We start from the raw sequence: 20,183 nt of genomic DNA, 5'->3' as shown, positions 1-20,183 counted from the left end.
AGTAGAAAAAGTGGATTGAGCGTCTGTGGAGGAGTTTAAGTGGAGTCTTATTAATGAGTCGGGGGAGAGTGGAAAGTTTGACAGATGGATTGACAGGGATATGGTTGGTTGGTTGAGGTAAAGAGAGAGTTAAATGTGAATGGAATGCCATTGATTTACTGGGCATTCTCTAATCATACCCTCAAAAATGGCCTGTGGGCAGTGGCCAAATGAATAAGATCATGGATACAAGCATCCTCTTGTATCCTCTGAAGTTTGGCTGGGCTCCCCCTAAGAAATTGTGTGATAAGCTCAGTAATTTGGGAGGGACTCTCAGAGTAAAGCTGCTACTACTCTCAAATGGAAAAGAGCCAGTTGAGATGGTTTGGGCCTCTGACTACGATGCCTCCTGAATGTGTCTTATTCCAACTAGGAGGAAACCCTGGTGCAGATCCAAGACATACTAAAGATAGTTTCTCAGCATGCTTGGAAACTACTTGATATCTCCATGAAGAAATTGGTGCTTAAATCTTCTTCCACCCTTGAACAATTGGAAGAAGATGGATGGATTGGTGGGTGGTTAATTGAAACAACATTGCCAGGATAGATTGCTAGAAACTTTATTTGGTAGTATTTTTATTTATCTTGATCATTAAAACCCTTTTCCAGTAGTACCTACTTGGATTGACTCACCACGGATCGCCATGACATAAGATAAAATAAATGAAATGTGGCTCTCAAGAAAAAGATTTCTATTTTTTCTTTTTTTCTTTTTTTAATAATTAGAAACTAGTTTTAATGGACCAAAGCCATCTATATGCCCTAATAACCCCTCTCAGTCTGTTGTTGTCTTGATAAGGTTTTATTATTTTATTTGTTGTTGTTGTTGTTGTTGTTGTTGTTGTAGTTGTAGTATTAGTAGTAGTAGTAGCAGTGGTGGTGGTGGTGGTGGTGATAGTAGTGGTATAATAAATGTGATCCACCCATGGATGCGACACAGAATGATATAGCCACTATGATAAAAGAAAATTTGCAATAATAATATTTATGTTGGAAAAAAATACAGAACAACATTTTATTGATACATGAAGCATTTATAAATATAAGTAAATGAATATAAGTAAATGAAGGCGGTTTTCCACTGTCATTGAAGATGCAATTCTTAATTTCAAGTGTGAGTTGGCTGAAATAGGCTGGCAAGAACAGCATTCTAGTGCAATAGTAGTGAAACAATTTTATATCCAGTAACACAGCATAAGTCAGGACACATACCTAAGCACAAAAGTAGCCTAGGTAGTGTTTATTTATTTATTTATTTATTTATTTATTCATTTATTTGTTTTAATTCCCTTGAGACTTATAAGTTAAAGTACAAAATAATGCTTCATGCTTTAGTTTAACAAAAACTAAAGTAACTTAACCCTGCTTTTCCATCATGTTATCACATCAGTAATTTTTATCTGCCGTTTGCTCTTTCTGTCATATGGAGTATAGCTAACGAGTGCTCCAGCAACGAGTAATTTGTTTACATTTGGGTTGCACATCATCAGCTGCTGGTATTTCCATAGTCTGGTTGTGCTTGATGGTGTGTTTTTTGCCTCAAGTGCTGAAACGAGTGTGTAGTTTCCATCTTTATAGGTAGCTTTTTCTTCCATGTTTTGTGATCTATTGTATGAATTACTGAGTTTTGTTTTGTTTTTGTTTTTTTTAGGGGGGTTGTTTTGGGTTTGTTATTTTTATTTTTTTTGTTTCTTTTGTCTAGTTTTTGAGATTTTTCAAGTAGCTCCATTTTGGATACTAATTTGTCGCCAAGCATGTTGCTCTTACTGTCAGACATGCCCGGGCTTGTCTTGTTATTGCACACACTAGGCAGTTAGGTCATGATATGACATTTTTATATCACACAAAAATTTGTATCAGTCCTATCACAAATTATATGTTGTGGCACAGCACCACTGAATAGACACCATTTAGGTCATGCTTTCCTCCGACTGGCTGTCTGTAATACTGTAATTGAATTTGTACAGTTGCATGTGACCCAGAATATCACATTTAGGGGTTAGCATTAATGAAGCTGCAGCTTAATGCCCCTTCACACACAGTTTCTTGTAACTGAATGTTGTATGTCAGTGACAGCCCTGTTGTATGTCTGTTGTGAAGTTTTGGTCAGTCTCATGTTTATTGTGTAGTTATTTGTATGTAATTATTGAGAGATTAGCTGACTTATCACCATAATTTTAGCTCCTTTTAGGCACATACTCCATTAATCTGAATGAGCAACCAGGACATTTTTTCATGACACTGCTGTTATAATGGACCAGGTGACATTTATGAATTAATTTTAACGCAGTAAAGGTCTGAGTTGCATGCAGATTTTTATTCTTGGTGCCCTAAGGAAATAAACGAAAAAACCACACACACAAACCCAGACATCAGCAGACTTCGATAGACTGGTGCAGAGCTTTTTGCCAACGCGAACAGAGAGGCTGCTCTCTGTTCATAGCAGAAGAATGATGAGGACAGGCTTTGCAGAGAAGCACAGAACAGCTTCTTTTTGACCCAGATATTTCATTGTACTCTGTCCACAGCATCACCAAACATGGATGAGACATCATCCAAGTTGGTTTAGCCTAGCAACCTGACTGGTTGTCTTTTACTGTTATGTACATATAGCTCGACTGTCGTTTTTCTTTTTTTTTTGCCCCCACCTTTTATATAAGCATGCCAAGCCACAAACTGGGGCTGGAAAATTGGATTACCACGGTAACAGCATTTTTAAAATTCTCTATTCATATGGCTGTCTTGGAGGAGAACAGAGGCACTATCACCTCAAGTTGGCCAGCGCCCTGATAACATGGCTCAGTAGATATGCTTTGCAGGCATGCTTTGCATTATCTATAGCTGGTCTTATTCAAATGAGTATATAGTGTGTTATTGTTTGTCCCCAGACTATGAAGTAACTGAACATGCACACCGTGGAACTCCCTGAACCGAGTATAAAATGGGATGAAGAGTATCAGCTGGCAGAGTGGTGGAGCAAGTCAAGAAAGGAGACAGTGGGGCCTTTTTGTCTTGAATTGCTGCCTGTTCTCCCTCTTTCCTTTTCTCTTGGTCTTACACTTTTCCCCTCCTAGCCTCTTCCTCCCTCCCTGCCCCTATCTCTTCTTTGAAACCCAACTGCTGTGCTCATCCCTAGGATCCTTCTGCGAGGATTAATCAGTTTTCCATTCCTGGAGAGATTATTCAAATACTGTTACATCCACAGCCAACAGCAGTACTCCCTCCCTCCTTGTGCTGTGCACCACCAGGCTGAGGGGGAAAAAGTACTGTTCATTCTTTCTGCTTGCCTCTGCTTTTGTAGCTTTGCTTATTGTTTGTGCCCCTGTTTGGCCACCATGTCCTGCTCTCTTTACATTTTACCAACATTGTTTACCTTACGATTTTCTGTGCGTGCCTGTAATTGTTCATTGAGCATGTTGGTGATATTGCATGTGAGAGTCTTTGGGAGAGCTCTGCACTTTTTTTATTATTACATGGTACCGTGTATATGAATGCAGAGAGAGTATAAATGGTCCTTGTGTAATTGTCCTCATTAGTGCTTCTAGGAGTACAGCCAGAGGGCCTCACAGCAATAGGCTGCAAGAGCTATGACAGCTCCAGCGGGGTTCAGATCCTGCTTTCCTAAACCAAAGCCCTTACCTCACTACATAACTTTTTGGCTCCGGCGTGCCCCTCATGCCTTTTATGCCCTCTGTTGTTTTAAAAAAAGTATGGTTTTATTTATTGAGGTCTAACAATGGGTCCAATATACGTAATTGCTGTCAAGGAGCACAGTTATATTTTTACTCCTTACAGTTTGCATCTGTTGTGCAGCTCTTGTTGTTAGAATAAAAATTATACCATTACTTGTAGGCTTGTTTTCCTGGTAGCACTGTCCCTATGTAAGTAGCCAAGCATGTGTTGTGCAGCTGGAATGAAAAGGTTCATATAAATGCTAGGCACTCAGAATGGAAATGCATTTCTCCAAAGACTGTAAGTTCATTAACACAGAGCAGAAACAACGTGTTTCTTGTCACATAACAAGTGCGAAAACAGCGCTCTGACTTTTGCTTTGACTTTGTCGAAGTGCAAATAACAACATGTTGAAGTTGCTTCATTTACATTTTGCTGTATTTTTGGATATCACTGGTGTTTTTTTTTGTCTTTTTTTAAAATATAATTGTTGCTGTTAATGTTCATAAACTGTGATGTGATTGTCAGTGTTAGAAGCCATGTTGGATTAGTGCAGCTTTGCTTTTGTTCTTTGAGGTCATAAAGTTGCTTTGATTATATGGTAAATGGTAAATGGCCTGTATTTAGATAGCGCCTTTATGGTCCCTAAGGACCCCAAAGCGCTTTACATACCCAGTCATTCACCCATTCACACACTGGTGATGGCAAGCTACGTTGTAGCCACAGCCACCCTGGGGCGCACTGACAGAGGCGAGGCTGCCGGACACTGGCGCCACCGGGCCCTCTGACCACCACCAGTAGGCAACGGGTGAAGTGTCTTGCCCAAGGACACAACGACCGAGACTGTCCGAGCCGGGGCTCGAACCGGTAACCTTCCGATTACAAGGCGAACGCCAAACTCTTGAGCCACGATCGCCCTTATATGTAGTTCTTTGATATAGTGAAAAAAACTGCTTGAGAAGTCTTCTCCACCTCCACCCTGCTCTTTCTTCCCTTGCTTAATCATTTCCTTCCCAATTATTTCCCCTTCCCGTCTAAACTTATCACTCTGTCTTTGTTTCCCACCTTCTGTCCCTTCGTCCTTCTGGCTTGTGGCCAGTCATAGGACTGAACATATTGCGTTGCTCATTGTAGCAGGCAAACACAGACAGATTTTCACATCATTGCTCAATATCTGGTTTCTCTGGTTTGCACTGCTTCACGCTCACCTTTCTGCCATTTAACACACACAATGCATTTATCTAATGCCAGCGGTAATGCAAATTTCACCAGTGATTACTTGGTTTACACCCTTTGCAGCTTTAGTTCTGTGCACAAGGCTGTGATGCGTTTACGTTGCTGAAATGTAAATGCTGTTGATTTACTGATCAAAGCACTTGTTTTGGATCAGTTTAGAAATTCTTATTTGCTGCAGTTAATGTAAATTATTTGGAAGTTCTATATGAAGCTGGAATTTTTCTTGTCTTCGTTGCATTGGAAGTTTTTCATTAGGCCAGGGAAATGATCTTTGTGAATAAAGCGTGGTTTATTGTGCCCAAAAAGTATTATGATTTAAAGATGTTGTACTGGAGAGGAGCTGTGTGATGTATTTTGATGTTATTAATCCTACGCTGAGGCTCAAACTTGCATCTTGCACCTTGCTGTGGTTTTTTTTTTTTCTTTTTTGTGCCAAAGAAGCAAATCCTGCTTCTTTGGCACTGGCACAGTTTGAAGGAGATATAAAGGGTCAAAGCACAAAGAACATTAGTAGGAGCTCCAAATTGGATTAATAGCAGCCAGCAATAACATGTTATTAGGCAATTTAACATTTTTCTTAATACTGCTTGTTTCTAACATGCTCAACAAACATTTGCACCTTTATGCAAATGGTTACACATGTTGTACACTCCTAAAGTGCATATGCTTTGCTATACCAGCACATGTATACATTCACTCACACTCACACACACAAACACACAGTGAGCGTATGCTTTTCCCACGCACATGAATATATGTGCATTGACTTAGATTCCTGGACTCTAGGCCCTGCCGTTTACAGTACAGAGCGTGTGGGTTGTAAGCTGGCATGAAGCATTGAGCGATTTAGAGGTTGAGTTTGAGCAAGGTGCTGTGAGATGAGGCAAAAATTACGGGGGCATTAGTAGGGAAACATTTGACTGAGACAAAAAAATGATTTCAAAGCGTAGATTCTAGCTCAGCCTAAAGTGGGTTCCAAATATGCATTTATCTTTTAATAAAGGTATGTAAAGATGCACACTTCCATAAAGCCTTTATCTGTTTTTTGAGTAACAGATAAAAGAATCCAAGAATGAATCTGCACCTTGAACTATAACAAAAATAATCTTTGCTGTAAACATAACATAGATGTCAACCTTTTAAAGTTGATCAGTGAACACACACCGATTAGGTCTAACAGAAGAGGTAGACGTAAACATTTAGGTGTGAAAACACGGGGATTCCCTTGTGGTAAACACCCTTTCCACCAAGCCACTGAGTCAGCCTCAAATAGAGCAAGACGTGTTAATTTTCTATTTTGTTTCATACCAACCAGCTTTGTACACAATAACAGTGAGCATAAAAAAAGCTCAAAATAGCGTTTGGATAATTCCGCGTGAAAGAGCGTTAGAAAAGGTCATAGTCAAGGTTCTCTTGTTGGGACTTCTTAAGAAAAAGGATTTGTTGTATTTCTCTTTCTTTGATTAAATTGTGTTTTTAGGACAGGGCAGAACAAAAAAAATGTTTGTTGCACTGAACTTGACCTAATTCTAGTAGTTATTTACAGAAAATGCGCTTTACAAGTTTGAAAAACTTGTGGAACTGGTAGAGGAGCAAAGCTGTTTTGTTTTCTATATAAAGTGAAAAAAACAAAAACAAAAAAAATCCCCGCTTGGCACGAATCTGTTTTTAAAAAACCAAAAAACCCACCCCCCAAAAATATAACATTGTTGACACATCTCAAAGAGGTGTTTAAGTCATCAGCACTGGCCGATGTGCTGTGTCTACTGAAAATATGACAAATTCATTCAAGGTGAGAACATTTCTCAAAATGTGCGCCTGGTGCGCCACAAATGTGTTTTCCCTCCTGCTCCTCCTCTTCACTCTGCAGGCTAGAAGCATGCAGCCTGTCAGTGGCACTGCAGTGAGCCCAAACATGATATGACCTAAATAAACGAGTGTGTTAGGAGAGAGCGGGAGTGAGCAATGAAGCAATATTTTTTTTCTAGTAGCTCAAGTCATCTTGTTTTCAAACACTCCAGTCTTCTGCAGGGTACAACTCATGCATGTGTCTGTGCACAGTTAATGCGGACATATGCACTAGGTTGTGACTGAGTAGTGTTATTATCTCAACGCTCGCTGAAGTATTTGGCTTAAAAGCTTCTGCTTGGTTTCCACATTGTTTCTGTCAGATTTTCCAACATGTGATATTGCAGAAAACAGTTTCCATTACAGATTATATTCTAAACCTTACTTAAATTTGGCTACACTCAGACTGATTTGATCCACTGATTAGCTCTGAAATTGGTGAAAAGAAAACGTAGCTGGCCTGTAACTTGTGCTGCAGATTAACTTTCTAATGTATGTTTTGTCTTGTGGAGAAATGCTACTGCATGACATTTTTAGAGTCAGTGGTCAAGTCCAGTGTCCTGCTCTGGTGACAGTAGTTAAGTCTGATGTGTTTATCTGTGCTTCTGTGACCTGGTCAAGGCTGAAAGCTTTACTGTGTCCTGCCCGTAGCGCTGGGGCCTAGCACAGACAGATAAGTGAGCCTCACCTCAAACACACTTTACACTCTCAGTACAGGTTTCATTATGCAAAGAAACATCTAAGGTCCTCTGTGTGTATACATGTGTGGGTTAAGTAGGTGTGTTCATGTGAGAGTGTGTGTTTGCTGCTATGTTGCTGCTTGTCCTTGTGTCTTGTGTGTATGCGGACAGTCCGATCTACTGGATTAAAGACCTTTAATCCCCCTAGATCCTCATCAGCTCAGAAGTTAGCGGGTACAACTTGTTAGTCAAGGAGTTTGCTTTGCTCACGTGTTAAAAGTCGGAGCTGCATGGCTGAATGACTTCTGGTCCCCAGTTATGAGTCACTCCAGGAGACGTGAGCCGGGCTTTCGATGATGGATGCACCTTTCATTTCTAGTTTGGATCAGCAACTTTTAATTGGGTCTTTGCTTTTTTTGTGCCTCCTAATCCTCTCTCAGAGCCAAGAGGACATACATGTGCTGTTAGCCCAATTAATTGTGCTGGTTTTTTTTTTTTTTTTTTTTTTTTTTTTTTTTTTTTAAATTCAAGATAATTTTAGAGTTTGAACCTACACTAAGGTCAAACCTTAGATTTGTAAGATTTTAAGAAAAAATACAAACCTGGGTATATTTTCAACAACTCCATGTATTAGGTTATTTATAAATAATACTAATTTAGTATATTAATAATTTAGAATAACAGCACTAATAACACTAGTTTAATAACTGCTTAGATCTGAGAGTCCAACAAGATCCCTAAAGGACCTGAAACATGTAGAGTTGGCCAAATGTTTGAATGATTGTTGAGAACTATATTTAGAATTTAAACCAGTATTGAGGGCAACTTGCAGTGTGAAAGGTAGTTCAAACTTGAATGAGGAAGTGGGTTTAACGATTCGAATTTTATAGCCAGGATTGGGGTCTTTTGTTAATTATTATCCTCCATATGAAAACTTGATTTTTAAGCTTTGTAGTTGTATTTATCAGCAAGTCTCACACGTCTCCTGAGCTGTCTCAGCCCATTCTTCTTCTGTGAATCTGTCGAACTTCTCCAGCTTTGATGGTCTTCTGACATGGACCTTGGTGTTCAGTTCACCCCATAGATTTTCAATGGGATGTCATGTTGGAAGACGCTGGATTGTGGATGAAATCCAACAGAATGATGCTCCCGGCGGTAACAGACGTTCCAGCTGTGTATTCCAGCCATAACCCTAACCTTAATCCTAACCATAACCTAATCCTTAACCTTACCCACAACCTTAATGGTGTTAGATAGTGTTTTCTAAAGGGAATAAAGTAAAATAAATGTACATGTGCAGATTGAGTCCAAACGGTTCTCATGTTTCCTTCCTTTTTCCGAACGCGTAACATAGGAAAGTGTTAGGTGGCCGAAAGCATAACATACCGATGATTTGTCACATAGCGTAATATGTTATACTTTGGGAGTGAGAACGTGTTGCCTATCCATCTTCCTTCATAATTCCTTCCACCTTGAAGAGATTCCAGACGGACCGAAGCATCCCCACAGCATTATACTCCCACCACCGTGTTTCATTGTGGGGGACGGTGTTTTTTAGGTTGTACGCCTCTCACTTCTCTGTCCAAACATAAAGAGTGTCTCCATGACAACAGAGCTCTAGTTTTGTCTCCTCTGATCAAAGGATGCGCTTTCAATATGCATAATGTTTCTCAAGGTTCTCCTTGGTGTACTTCAGTCTTGCTTGAAGGTGTCTGTTCTGCAGAGTTTTTCTTGGTCTGTAACCTCTGAGTTCATTCCTGTGCAAGGTTCTAGTGACAGCCTTCTTTGACGCTACAGTTCCTGACTTGCTATTCACTCATGTCTTGGCAGTTGTTCTGGGGGCTTTAAAGTCTTTCAAATCTTTCTCTTCCTACCTCTGCTGGGCTTGTTATGTACTATGTGGCTCTCTTTCAATTTCTTGGTGATACAAATTATATATACAAAGTAGTCTCAAGACCTGGATTTTCCATCTCCTGCTTTGTGAGCATGAATTCTTTTTCTCAAGTCTAAACTGATTTTTCTTTCTTTCTTTCTTTCTGTTTTTTTTTTTTTTTGCCATGATGATTTTTCAAATTGCGTTTGTGTAAACTGGAAGATAACCCTAAATTTAAACTTGATATTACAAGCTTTAAGCATAAAAAAGTTATACCATATCATTACACAGCAGCGGTTTCTGCTGTGATTCAACAAAAAAGTCATTTTTTCAAGGGGCTAATGATATTGACCCTGGGAGCGTTTGTTTTTCTGAAATAAAAGAAATAGAATAGAAGTAATTAATCCTTTTAAAACTCTAAAGCTCTGTTAAAAACAATTGACAATAACTTTGTATTTCATAGGTGGGCTAGTACATTTGTCTTCATTTGTATACAATGCGTTAAACACTACTCTTTTACTTATTGTGCCAATGACTGCAGAGCTTAATGTAATGTGAAGTTTTTTGCTGATTAACAGGCAAATGTTTTATTCCAAGACTGTTTATACCAGACCTGGTGACAAGTTTACTTCTGACCTTTACTGGGGACTTGAGTTTGTTTTCTGCCTGAATGATCACCTGATCGTCTTGTTAGATCTATTTTTGCTCAGTTTACGTTAATGAGTACAGGGTGGCAATAAAGCCATGTTCTAGCAAACTTTATTATCAATATATAGTACCTGCCATACTTCGACCTCTGGTTTAGCTTTGTAAAATCTTACATTGCAGTGTAATTCAAAGTGATCTAGAGGTTGAAAAGATTTGTTTTACTAAATTCCCCCCAGAGAGGCCTCAGTGCAGTGTTTTGAGATATTAATGGAAAATGTCAGACCATCTAAATTAAAAATGTGCAAACACTGTCTGTTAAATTGTGGTTAAAAAAAAAGAGGCTCTGAATAAAAGGAACACTGCTCCCTTTTATTTGCACTGCCTTGACTCCCAACACTGCAAAGTCTCAGCCTCTTTTGTTTCTCCTGGTGAGTCAGAGACGCAGCAGCTTACTGTGTTTTGCACTGATGTCAGAGTTTAAAGGATTCCTATTTACAGGCACCAAAACAAGACTGCTGAAAGTGTTATTCTGGTGCTGTGGGTTTGCATGATCGCCTGCTTTTTGGACCATTATCTATAATTTCACTGTAGAAAAACACTAAGCTGAACCTGAGTTGGATGAATCTCCAGCTTTTTAGTGCTGCACCTTCTTTATTTCACTGCTGCTGCTGACAGCTCAGTTTTCACTGTGGGATTATTAAAAATGTCTCTCCAATTACAGGGAGCTCAGCGATGAATAAGCTACGGCAGAGCTTCCGCCGGAAGAAAGACGTTTACGTGCCGGAGTCGAGCCGGCCGCACCAGTGGCAGACAGACGAAGAGGCGGTCCGCACCGGCAAATGCAGCTTTGCAGTCAAGGTGACTCTCCCTCACACACAAACACACCTGCGTACACACCACTTCAGACACAGAAACGGAGTGCAGTGCTGACCTCGCTTTGATGCATTCTTACCTTTGCAAAACTTCTTCATACCACCTTCCTCCCCAAGGACACTGCTTGTGATCAATCATAACCATTCAGAGAGTTTGAGCACAGCTTTTATCTGGGTTGCGGGATTATCTGCTGTAGTCTAACAAACCTGTGGGATGTGTGTGCACAATTACTTTGTGTTTTAGGAGTATCCGGACCACTTGAATCCCCAGTAAAATATGTGGAATTGAAAGAAATGTTTCATTACTGGCAAGATAAGTCGGGGACGTGGTGAAATGGCAGTCAGCCCTGCTGTGCAGCAGTTGATGAAGTGGCGATCTTACCTTATTTTGGCAACAAAACCTCCTACTTTCGCAAACAGAAGTGTGACGGTACACTTCCTCCCATCACATGGGCTCAAATGCTCCTCTTACTCGGGATAAAAGGGAACTGAAAACTTCAGAGTCATGAAAGGGAACGTTTACCTTAGAATTTCTAAGATTGGAGGCTGTTCAGTGGATGTAATTTGTGCGTAAGCATGTGTACAAGCTCTAATTTGATGTTGCATATGTGCTCCCTTTATGTATTTTTTATTGAGCAATATAATATAATGTGTAATGTATAAAACTGAAGAGGAGGAAGGTGGAAGTGACAGCAAGTACAGGAAGTTTTTAGATTTTTTTTTTTTTTTTTTTTTTAAAGTACAACACTTAAGTAAGACTTGTGTTGAGGTTGTTCCAAACAGAAATCTGAAGTGTCATTTGATTGATTTAAGCACATGTATGACAATTTTAGCCATAATGTAAGACACCAGCAATTTAAGAGTTCCTCCAAACTATTAAATGGTCAGTTTATCTCAAATCAATCCAATCCCCTGTTGAAGTACTTTCAAGTTTAAACACTTAGTAATTGCCTTCTTGCTATCTGAATAAGTACTTGGAATTTGCTCTTGGAATTGCATAAACGGTCTTCATTTTAAAAAGAATTACTTGTCCAGATGCTTTCACAAAGTCCAGAATAGAATATTGAGATCCTAATTTTCTCCAACAAGATGAGCGGAAAACCTTTCATGCTAACTGTATTTCATCTTTTATATGCTTACATAAGAAATGTAGGTCTTATGAGCACATCATTTTGATTCTGTTGCTATGGCCCTAACCCTTAGTTCATATTTTAAGAGATATGTTAATCATGGATTACCAACATAAGGCAAATTCTTTAATAGGCATTTATCCTTTTGTTGACAACGGCACCTTCATTCTGTTGTGCAAAGTAATTTGGATTTTGTCAATATGATGTTTTTCTTTGCTCAGCAAGGCTAAGGAATATTAGCCGTATTACTTGGTATAATAAAATAATAGATAGTATATTCTTGACTAAGAAACACAGAAAAAGGTTTGTTGCGTTTAGAAAACTTTTGTATCTGTTTGAAAAGTAATAATTAGCCATAATTACAGCAGTGAAGGTGTAAAAGTAGCCAGTGACTTAGAAGCCAGATACTTTAGGTAAATGGGGAAAAAAACCTGACTGTCCTTTTGTTATCTCTGCAGCCAAACGCACACTTCTCCACCAGTATTTTGCTTTCCACCTTTCCACTGGCTTTCATCGCAATGGTGCAACCTACCATGCTACTCATCTGTATCCCTGCTCCCCCTCCTGCTGCTCCCTGTCTCCTGGTCTAAGTGCCTTAGAGGAGCCCAGTTGTGCATGAGTGTTTGTCTGTGTGTGAATAGTTGCGGTGAAATTATAGCAGACTGCTACAATACAGAGTAATAAATACATGGTAGGAGAGGACATGCAGGGAAGGAGAAGAAGAATACCCGCCCATTCTGTAGTGCCTTTGGCAAGAAGATTATGAGTTTAATTGTCATTATCAGGGCTTGTTATGTAGCACTTATGTTTATTTGCATTTTTTTAAGCATAAGCAAATTGTTTTAATGTTAAATGTGTCTAGATAGACGATTAATTATAATTCAAGGTGATGGTGAAAGGCATAAAGATGTAGACTTGCTTTTTCGTACGGAAATATCAGCCCTTATGACTGCTGGTGGCAGATGCAAGATTAGATTAAATTGCTTGTGTGTGCTGTTTACCAACGGAGACGTTTGTGAGGCTGCTTATGGAATTGGACTGAGTTTTGTTTTGCACTGTCACTTGACACTGATTTATAGCAAGTTCTCGGAATTAATTCCCAGGTCACATCCAGAGGATATACACTCCTTTTATAGTGGCGGGTCTTTCACATGCCCCTAAAACTGTAAATTCCTTCATAGTTTAGATCAGTTTGAATGAAAAATCAAACAACAGTGAACCTTTTAGTCAGCAAAATCTGTCTAGAAGTAGTAAATTTCTCTGAATTTTTCAATGGGCAAACCTGTGGAAGAATCATGGACGGGGACCTGTAGGTGCTGCTTTCTGTAGTGTAAGACAGAGGTGTTGGTTGTGAGTGTCAGCTGTACATTGCTCTCCCTGTAGCTACAGTACTCCCTTCCCAAAGGTCTGTTCTTATTTCTGATGACTGGAAACAGGCAAAAATACCTCATACTCTGAGTCTAACTCCTAACCAGACAAACCTTAAAACTCTCCCTTTTTTCTTTCGTTTTTAATTTGACCTAGATATAAAGGTCAACAAAACCGTCCCACAGTTTAATAATTGCATGCATTTTAAGTTAATGAATAACCATGTTAAGAGATATAATTACTGACCAGCAATGGACACGTTTACGGTTGTTGCAATTATCAAGCAGCCCTAGTACTTTCTCTGTTTATGGTAGCTCTGTTGGCCTTTTACTGCTGGAAAAATTTAAAGTGATTCTGCAACAAAATGGAAACAGGTGCATCTAAAGCGTATTTCTTCAACGATCATGATTTATGTTTTATTTATCTTCATCTAATCGTAGCCCACCGTAGGATAGTTGCCAAGTGATTCTAATCCTGGAAGGGGCCCACACACAAATCTGAATTTCAGAACCAAATTGCACATGTGCAAAAATCTCTTCAAATTCTATTATTTTCCATTTATTTGGTGGAGTTCTTCTTCTATTAAATGTGAATGTTTCAGACCCCAGATTGTTGCTGGCAGCTATTTACTAATGGAGCAGAGTAAGACACCATAATGAAGAATCTGTTGTGACACTTCAAGTCTCCCCTGCATTTATTCATCTCACCTCTGCAACATCTTCTGGCTGATCCCCGATTAGTAGCTTTCACTGTCCTCACTATCCAAAGCTGCCTCCTCACATCACTATTGTCCTTAACACCTTGCACGTTTGCATGCATCGATGTGTGTTTACGTGCATGTGTATTCCAATACGGCGACAGTGTGACTCACAGCGGTTGCGTCACACGCTCAATATAGCAGGGCCAGAGGGGGGGGGTGAAAGGCGTTGGTCAGCATGTGTATCTATAAGGAAAGGGTAAGGACTTCCTCTCCGGCTCAGCATGCACAATGGCTTCTGGGATAGTCAAGGTTGTGACTCCTCTGGAGTGACACACAGCAGGGCGTGATCTTGCTTCAGGTCTGAAAGGGGCGGGAAGGTTCAGGCAGGCAGCGGCAGCCTTTTCTGTTCATTCAGTTGGAGCTCAGCCTACTCGCGTAAGGTTTTCACTCCTGGTGAGTATTTCCATAGTCAGGAGCACAGGGTTTCCCCCGAGAAATTGATGATTGGACTGAACGTATAATGTGGACGATCATTTAGTGCAGCTTCCAGTGCTGAATCTGACTAATCCCGACATATCTTGTCTCTAATTACCATAGCTTAGTCTCAATGAATGTTTGGCATATATGGGGTAATGACTCTACCCTTCCCCATGAACTGTAATTCTGTGTGATTTAAAAGGCGTGCTGACTTTGTCTAACATAACTGGAGACCTTTTATTTACTTCCAAAGTACAGCGAGAAGGAAAATTGTCCGAAAAGGTCACCACTACAGCTTTATCAGCAACTTCACAGTAAAACCAGGATGTTTGCACTCACAAGCCACAGGATAGGATGAAGATGACCCTGCTGAAGGCCACTAGCTGAAATGCACTGCTCTCACTTCAAAGTTATTCTTTACTTTATACTTGAAGTGTCAGTACAGGCAGTTTTGATTCATGTGAAGCAGCTTGCTCCAGCAACAATATACTGTGGGAAGCCTTGAAGTAATATACTATGGGAGCATCTGCCAAGTTATTGCGTAATAACCTGGAACAACCTGGAACCTGCTATAGTCTTAACTAGAGTTTCGATGAGCCAGTCATTACTGGAACTTGGTGAAGCTCAAAAGAAAATATTCAGCCTACATTGTTTCCGTCAGCTCACAAAGAGATCGGAAGGGGCAGCTTCTTTTTGCCACTTTGTGTGCTTCTTTGATCTTCCCTGTGTCCCTAACAGGATCACACACTACAATCTACACACTTGCCCATTTACATTTCTCAGGAACGGGTTATCATTTTCTCCATGGACAAAATTAGAGATCAGCTAGGGAGCTATTGACTGCAATTGACCTCAAAACGGAATTTAATTAGGTGTATAAATCACCAGCGTTCGGGTACCAGGGGATATTAGACAATCTGGACTCATTTAAATACCTAATCTCATTCTAGAGTTTATTATTGTAGCCTTAGTTAAACCTCAGCAGAGATAGCCACAGGAAAGGTTTGTCACAGCATTACTCATTCTTTCCTTTTTTTTCTGTCCATCTACTTCTCTCTGCCCTGCAGTACCTGGGACATGTGGAGGTGGATGAATCCAGAGGCATGCACATCTGTGAAGATGCAGTAAAACGGTTGAAGACGGTAGGTTTCACTAGAAAATCTTCTGTACTTCCAGGAATGAGGCTGCTATTTCCTACTTGTATCTTCTTTCTTTCAACTTTTCCTCCATTACTTTTCTATTTCCCCAACATCCTACTGACTTTTCCCAAAAACAATTTCTAAGGCAGCCCTCCTTTAGCTATCATTTCCCTCCTTCCAAGAGTGTTATCATTGCTTATTCCTACTTAGCTTTCTAGTACATAGAGGCCCAAGTGTGTCTGATTGTTCCCCTGTCTGGCTCTCTCCACACACTCTCAGCCAGAGCAGGTCAGCACGTACTTCCTGCTGGAGCAGATTCCGGCGGAGTTGCGCAAAAAGGAACAAATTCCAGTTTGAGGAGCAGGAGGAGGGGAAGGACAGGGGGAAAGCAACGGCGCTATTGCTTTTCCACGTTGTCAGTTGTTTGCCAAGGCCCCACCCAGGTCATAAACTCTTCTGGGCAAAAGAGGCTGATTCTCTGTGGTCGGGGCCAAACCTGAGTCGGCAGGTCTGCCGCTAGAGTCGGCCTCTGTATGATCAGGAGGACGTCATGCTCAGACGTAAATTTGATTCCCTTGCCAGCAATGGTAATGAATCTCCTGCTCGACGTGTCTGCTGACAGCTTTTGGTTTCAGTTTGAGGTGACTCAGAACAATTAAGAATTCACACCCTGTTTCACTTGTTATCAATACCTCTTCTTCTTGCTATTGTGAAAAAGCACCTTTTAGTCTAGCTCAACAAACTACTGAAGACTGCTTGAGCTGTGAGAACGCTTTCTTAGCACGATTATACAGGAAAACATGCTTGGGACTCATTTTAAATACTTAAATTGCAATGCTAGTTGAAATGCATGACACATAATGAGAATGTACACTCACACGCAGTCTTACAGTTATATGTAAGGGCCTTTCTTCTCACTTTTGCATACTGACATTTGGTTATATTTTTAGAAAACACAACAGGGATTATACACACTACTTGTGGAGGAAAAGGTTTGACATGAAACATACGTGAGCACATATGGCGATTTGTACATTTGCTTATATTTGGATACAGCTGTCAACATTCGCTGCACAGCGTGCACACTGAGATGGAGCTCATAGTGGGATAATGTGTATGCACACAGGGCGAAGTGCACCCAGAGGCAGAGCAGACAGACACGCTGCATGTATACACACATGCCCTGCAGCACGCTTGTTCTTTTTAGTGTACAGAAAATGCACAAAGGTCGACTGCAGATACAACACACAGAAACACAGCAGTGTCGTGCACACACTGGTGCTTGATGAGGTCACGTGGTTAACACGGAGCCCGAGGCCGCGAGCTCTTATTGAGTTACAGTCGTTTTAACAAGGCGGACAAAATGGAGCCAACTCGAGAGGAGAGGCGGGTGTTTCTGCCTCCCGTCCTCCTGCAGGCTGCGACTGTCTGACCCTCCTCAGCCTAATGACATTTCCTCCCCTGTCTCCTCCGCTGCTGCTCGCCCTCGCTTTCCTCACTGACCAAAAGCCTTATGTGTAAATGGACAGATGCATGGCTTCATTGGTCTGCGTTTACAAGCAGAATCGGTGTTTTACACCAACACTCCCAAAACTATATTTTTCCAAAACTATATTTTGGGAGTGTTAGAAAAACAAAAAAGTTTATGTTTGTAGTTTAACTGCTGCCATTATATTCTTGCTAAATGTTGAGCTCTGGCATAGATGTGGCACTTTACCTGTGCCTTGAATGGCTTGTCTTACAGGAAATGCCGGAAAACAGTCTGCCAGTAGCTTGAGAACTGCATAATGTGTTCCAAGATGGTGCCTGTCCTTCCCAGTGGCAGGGATGCAGATCTGTGTTTCCTCTCCCAGCTTTGCTCATTGTAGTGCCACCGCCTTGAGGTGCACATTGTTGTTGTGTTCCTTAGGGTTGTCCCATAGATTTTACATAGTGATACTAAGTCTTCACAGTTAAAAAATTCATCATACAGGAGTATTATTTTTCTGGCATTAACATTCATCACTGGAGCTCAAAGCAGTGGAGCAGCAAACAGAATTGAGTCTTGCTGTACTGTGTCAGTCTGCCCCTCATTTCCATCATTCTTATTCCATTTCAGTCAGTAGATGAGAGTATGTTTGTAGTGTTTGTATCCTGCTGTACTGTGACCCTCTGATGCAGCATACGAAGTGTGCATTTTGCTGAGAAAATGAGGTTGGAGTGAGAGGTTCTTGATGGATGGTTTGAAACGCAGCCCCCTGATGCCAATGATCCACGTCAAAGCTAGATTGTCAGAGCAGACCAGGGCCACCTTTTAAACAAAAATACAATTAGTGAGGCCCTGATACATCCAAGTTCATCCTCTCTGACGCTTTAATAAGCAGACTGTTGCCAGGCAACAAATACAGTCCCTACCATTGGAGAGACATGCAAGTTAATATTGCTCTATTTCCAGAAACTAATAACTAAATTGGTCAGAAACCAGGCTCCACACCTGTAGGCACTTAAAATCTGCTCCTGGCCGATGAGGGGAGGCTCTTTTCTGAAAGTCAGCTAACTGCAGCCACGTTACCAACACAGTCCGACAACATCGGCACTTAAAGTCTTGAAACGGATGAAAAACATGAAGAACAGCGACAATAAGCTGATGTGCCGTGAGAAATAGCTGCACAGAAAGAAATGTGTTGAGTTTAGATGTCCTTGTATGTGCGCTGTGCTTGAGGGTGTATGTTGGTGGTCCAGTCTTTCAGCCGGTGTGTGATTGCAAGTGTGACAGCCACAGCTCTGAGGCGACGCCGCTGCATTCCCAGCAGCCTTTGGGACGATAATAAGAGTTTTCTCACAGCTTTTTGACCCGTGACTCACATGGGAGGAGGTGGGGCAGAGGCAAGTGGAGAAGAAAGCTGCACTGCACCACCATCAACCTCCAGGCTGCCCTTTTTCTTGTTGGTTTTTTTTTTTGTTTGTTTGTTTTTTTGTTCCTGTCATCGTGACATCACTTCCTGCCATTGTTGGCCAGCAGCCTGGGGATTTGAAGTGTATTCTGAGTTTTTGCGGTGTGAATGTTTTTGCTGTTACTCAGGAGATGATAGTGCGTTGGAGTGTTACCTTTGTGCAGACTGGGTGAGGCACTCCACGAGGAACTGCTGACACATTAAAAGACGTAGTTGCATTTGAGCATGAACGCCCAGTAGCCTGAGGATGTATCATTGACGGTAGACTTAAAACAATTAAATTACGTGCTTTTTGTGATGCAGACTTTTAAAGTACTTCCTGTGCCACCCTCCCCCACTATTAATATTCTGGTCTCAGTGCCATTTATTTTTTTTATTTTTTTTTTAAACCACAAACCTGACCTCATGAAGGAAAAAAATAAGTAAATAAGCTACGTATCATCAATAATAATCCCCTGTCCAGGATTAAGAGCAAGCTGTCTTGCATTAGAGACTTATTTCATCCTTGCGACAAATATTGTAAGGTGTGAGCTGTTGCAGAAAGCAGCAGCGTGACAGATGTTGCACAAGATGTGCAATACGTTGTTGCACATCCTGTTGGTGGCTACCGTTGTTTTGAGGGCAAAATGACTTTAAACCACCAGTTGGGTGTGACAATGAAAGGTTTTAACTGTAGGCAGTAGTTAAAATGTTCCACTTATGTTCAATGTTCAACTTATTATTTTTTTATCAACAGTGATCATGTTGGCTACATAGCTTTGTTTTTATTTTTTCGTCTTGTTGGAATCACCTTCATCTATTTAAAAACTACGCTTTCTGCCCACAAATCTCCTCCCATTCACTTTAGTTCCATCTCACTTCACACATTGAATACTTGAATGTTGTTACCTTTTTGTTGGTGCTTTTTTTTTGTCTTTTTAAGCAGGTTTTTAATGCAGAGAAATGCCTCGAAATCCTCCTCCCTCCACATTCCTCTTAACCCTTTAGAGATTTATTCCCCCTAACCATAGCATACTAATACTAACTTTGCAGGCTTTGCTATCATCAGCATGTCTGTGTGGTTCTCACAAACATAAATGTAAACACTCTCACGCTCACACACACCCTAACAATCGCTTAGCTCATTCCAAATGAATCTCCAGTTCTGGTTAACATGTTAAATCATGCATTAACATGGCGCTTGGAGTGCCGTCTCCACCATGGCTGTGTAACAGGAGTGGAGTGGTACTCCTTTTCACAGCTTATGGGGAGGCGAGGAATTCTTGGGGAGTAGGGGAAAGAAGAGGGAGGGTGGGGTGGCTAAGACTAGGCCAGGTCTGGTTTGGTTTTTTGATGTGGTTGTGGAAGCCTAAACATGACTCCAGACTCAGGCTGACCATTGAACAGTCACAGGTTTGACTCAGAGGTCAAACTGCTGTCAGTGGGAATTTGTTTCTGTCTGCTGAACAACCATGCAAGGACCGGAATCAGAGAGGAAAAAGAATGAAAAGGGATTCAGGAATTTCGCGTCCACAGACAGAAACCTAATGATCTGCCATCTTTATCACCTCTGTTCAGACGGCTCTGTA

The 20,183-nt window shown here is 40.8% G+C and overlaps 1 protein-coding gene across 7 annotated transcripts in view; it reads left to right on the top strand.

The window, feature by feature from the left end:
* numb (NUMB endocytic adaptor protein) overlaps positions 1–20,183 on the top strand; it is a 45,784-nt gene that overhangs the window by 16,872 nt on the left and 8,729 nt on the right. For all 7 annotated transcript variants that reach the window (XM_031736969.2, XM_031736966.2, XM_031736968.2 and 4 more), the window contains exons 2-3: positions 10,718–10,854; positions 15,611–15,685. In XM_031736969.2, the coding sequence (XP_031592829.1) occupies positions 10,729–10,854; positions 15,611–15,685 (201 nt within the window). In that variant the 5' untranslated portion in view covers positions 10,718–10,728. The remainder of the gene's footprint in view (positions 1–10,717; positions 10,855–15,610; positions 15,686–20,183) is intronic.

This window comes from Oreochromis aureus, linkage group 19 (assembly GCF_013358895.1).
Source record: "Oreochromis aureus strain Israel breed Guangdong linkage group 19, ZZ_aureus, whole genome shotgun sequence".
Classification (NCBI taxonomy): Eukaryota; Metazoa; Chordata; class Actinopteri; order Cichliformes; family Cichlidae; genus Oreochromis; species Oreochromis aureus.
The sequence above is the reverse complement of the archived record's forward strand: the minus strand, read 5'-3'. Positions and strand labels throughout refer to the sequence as shown.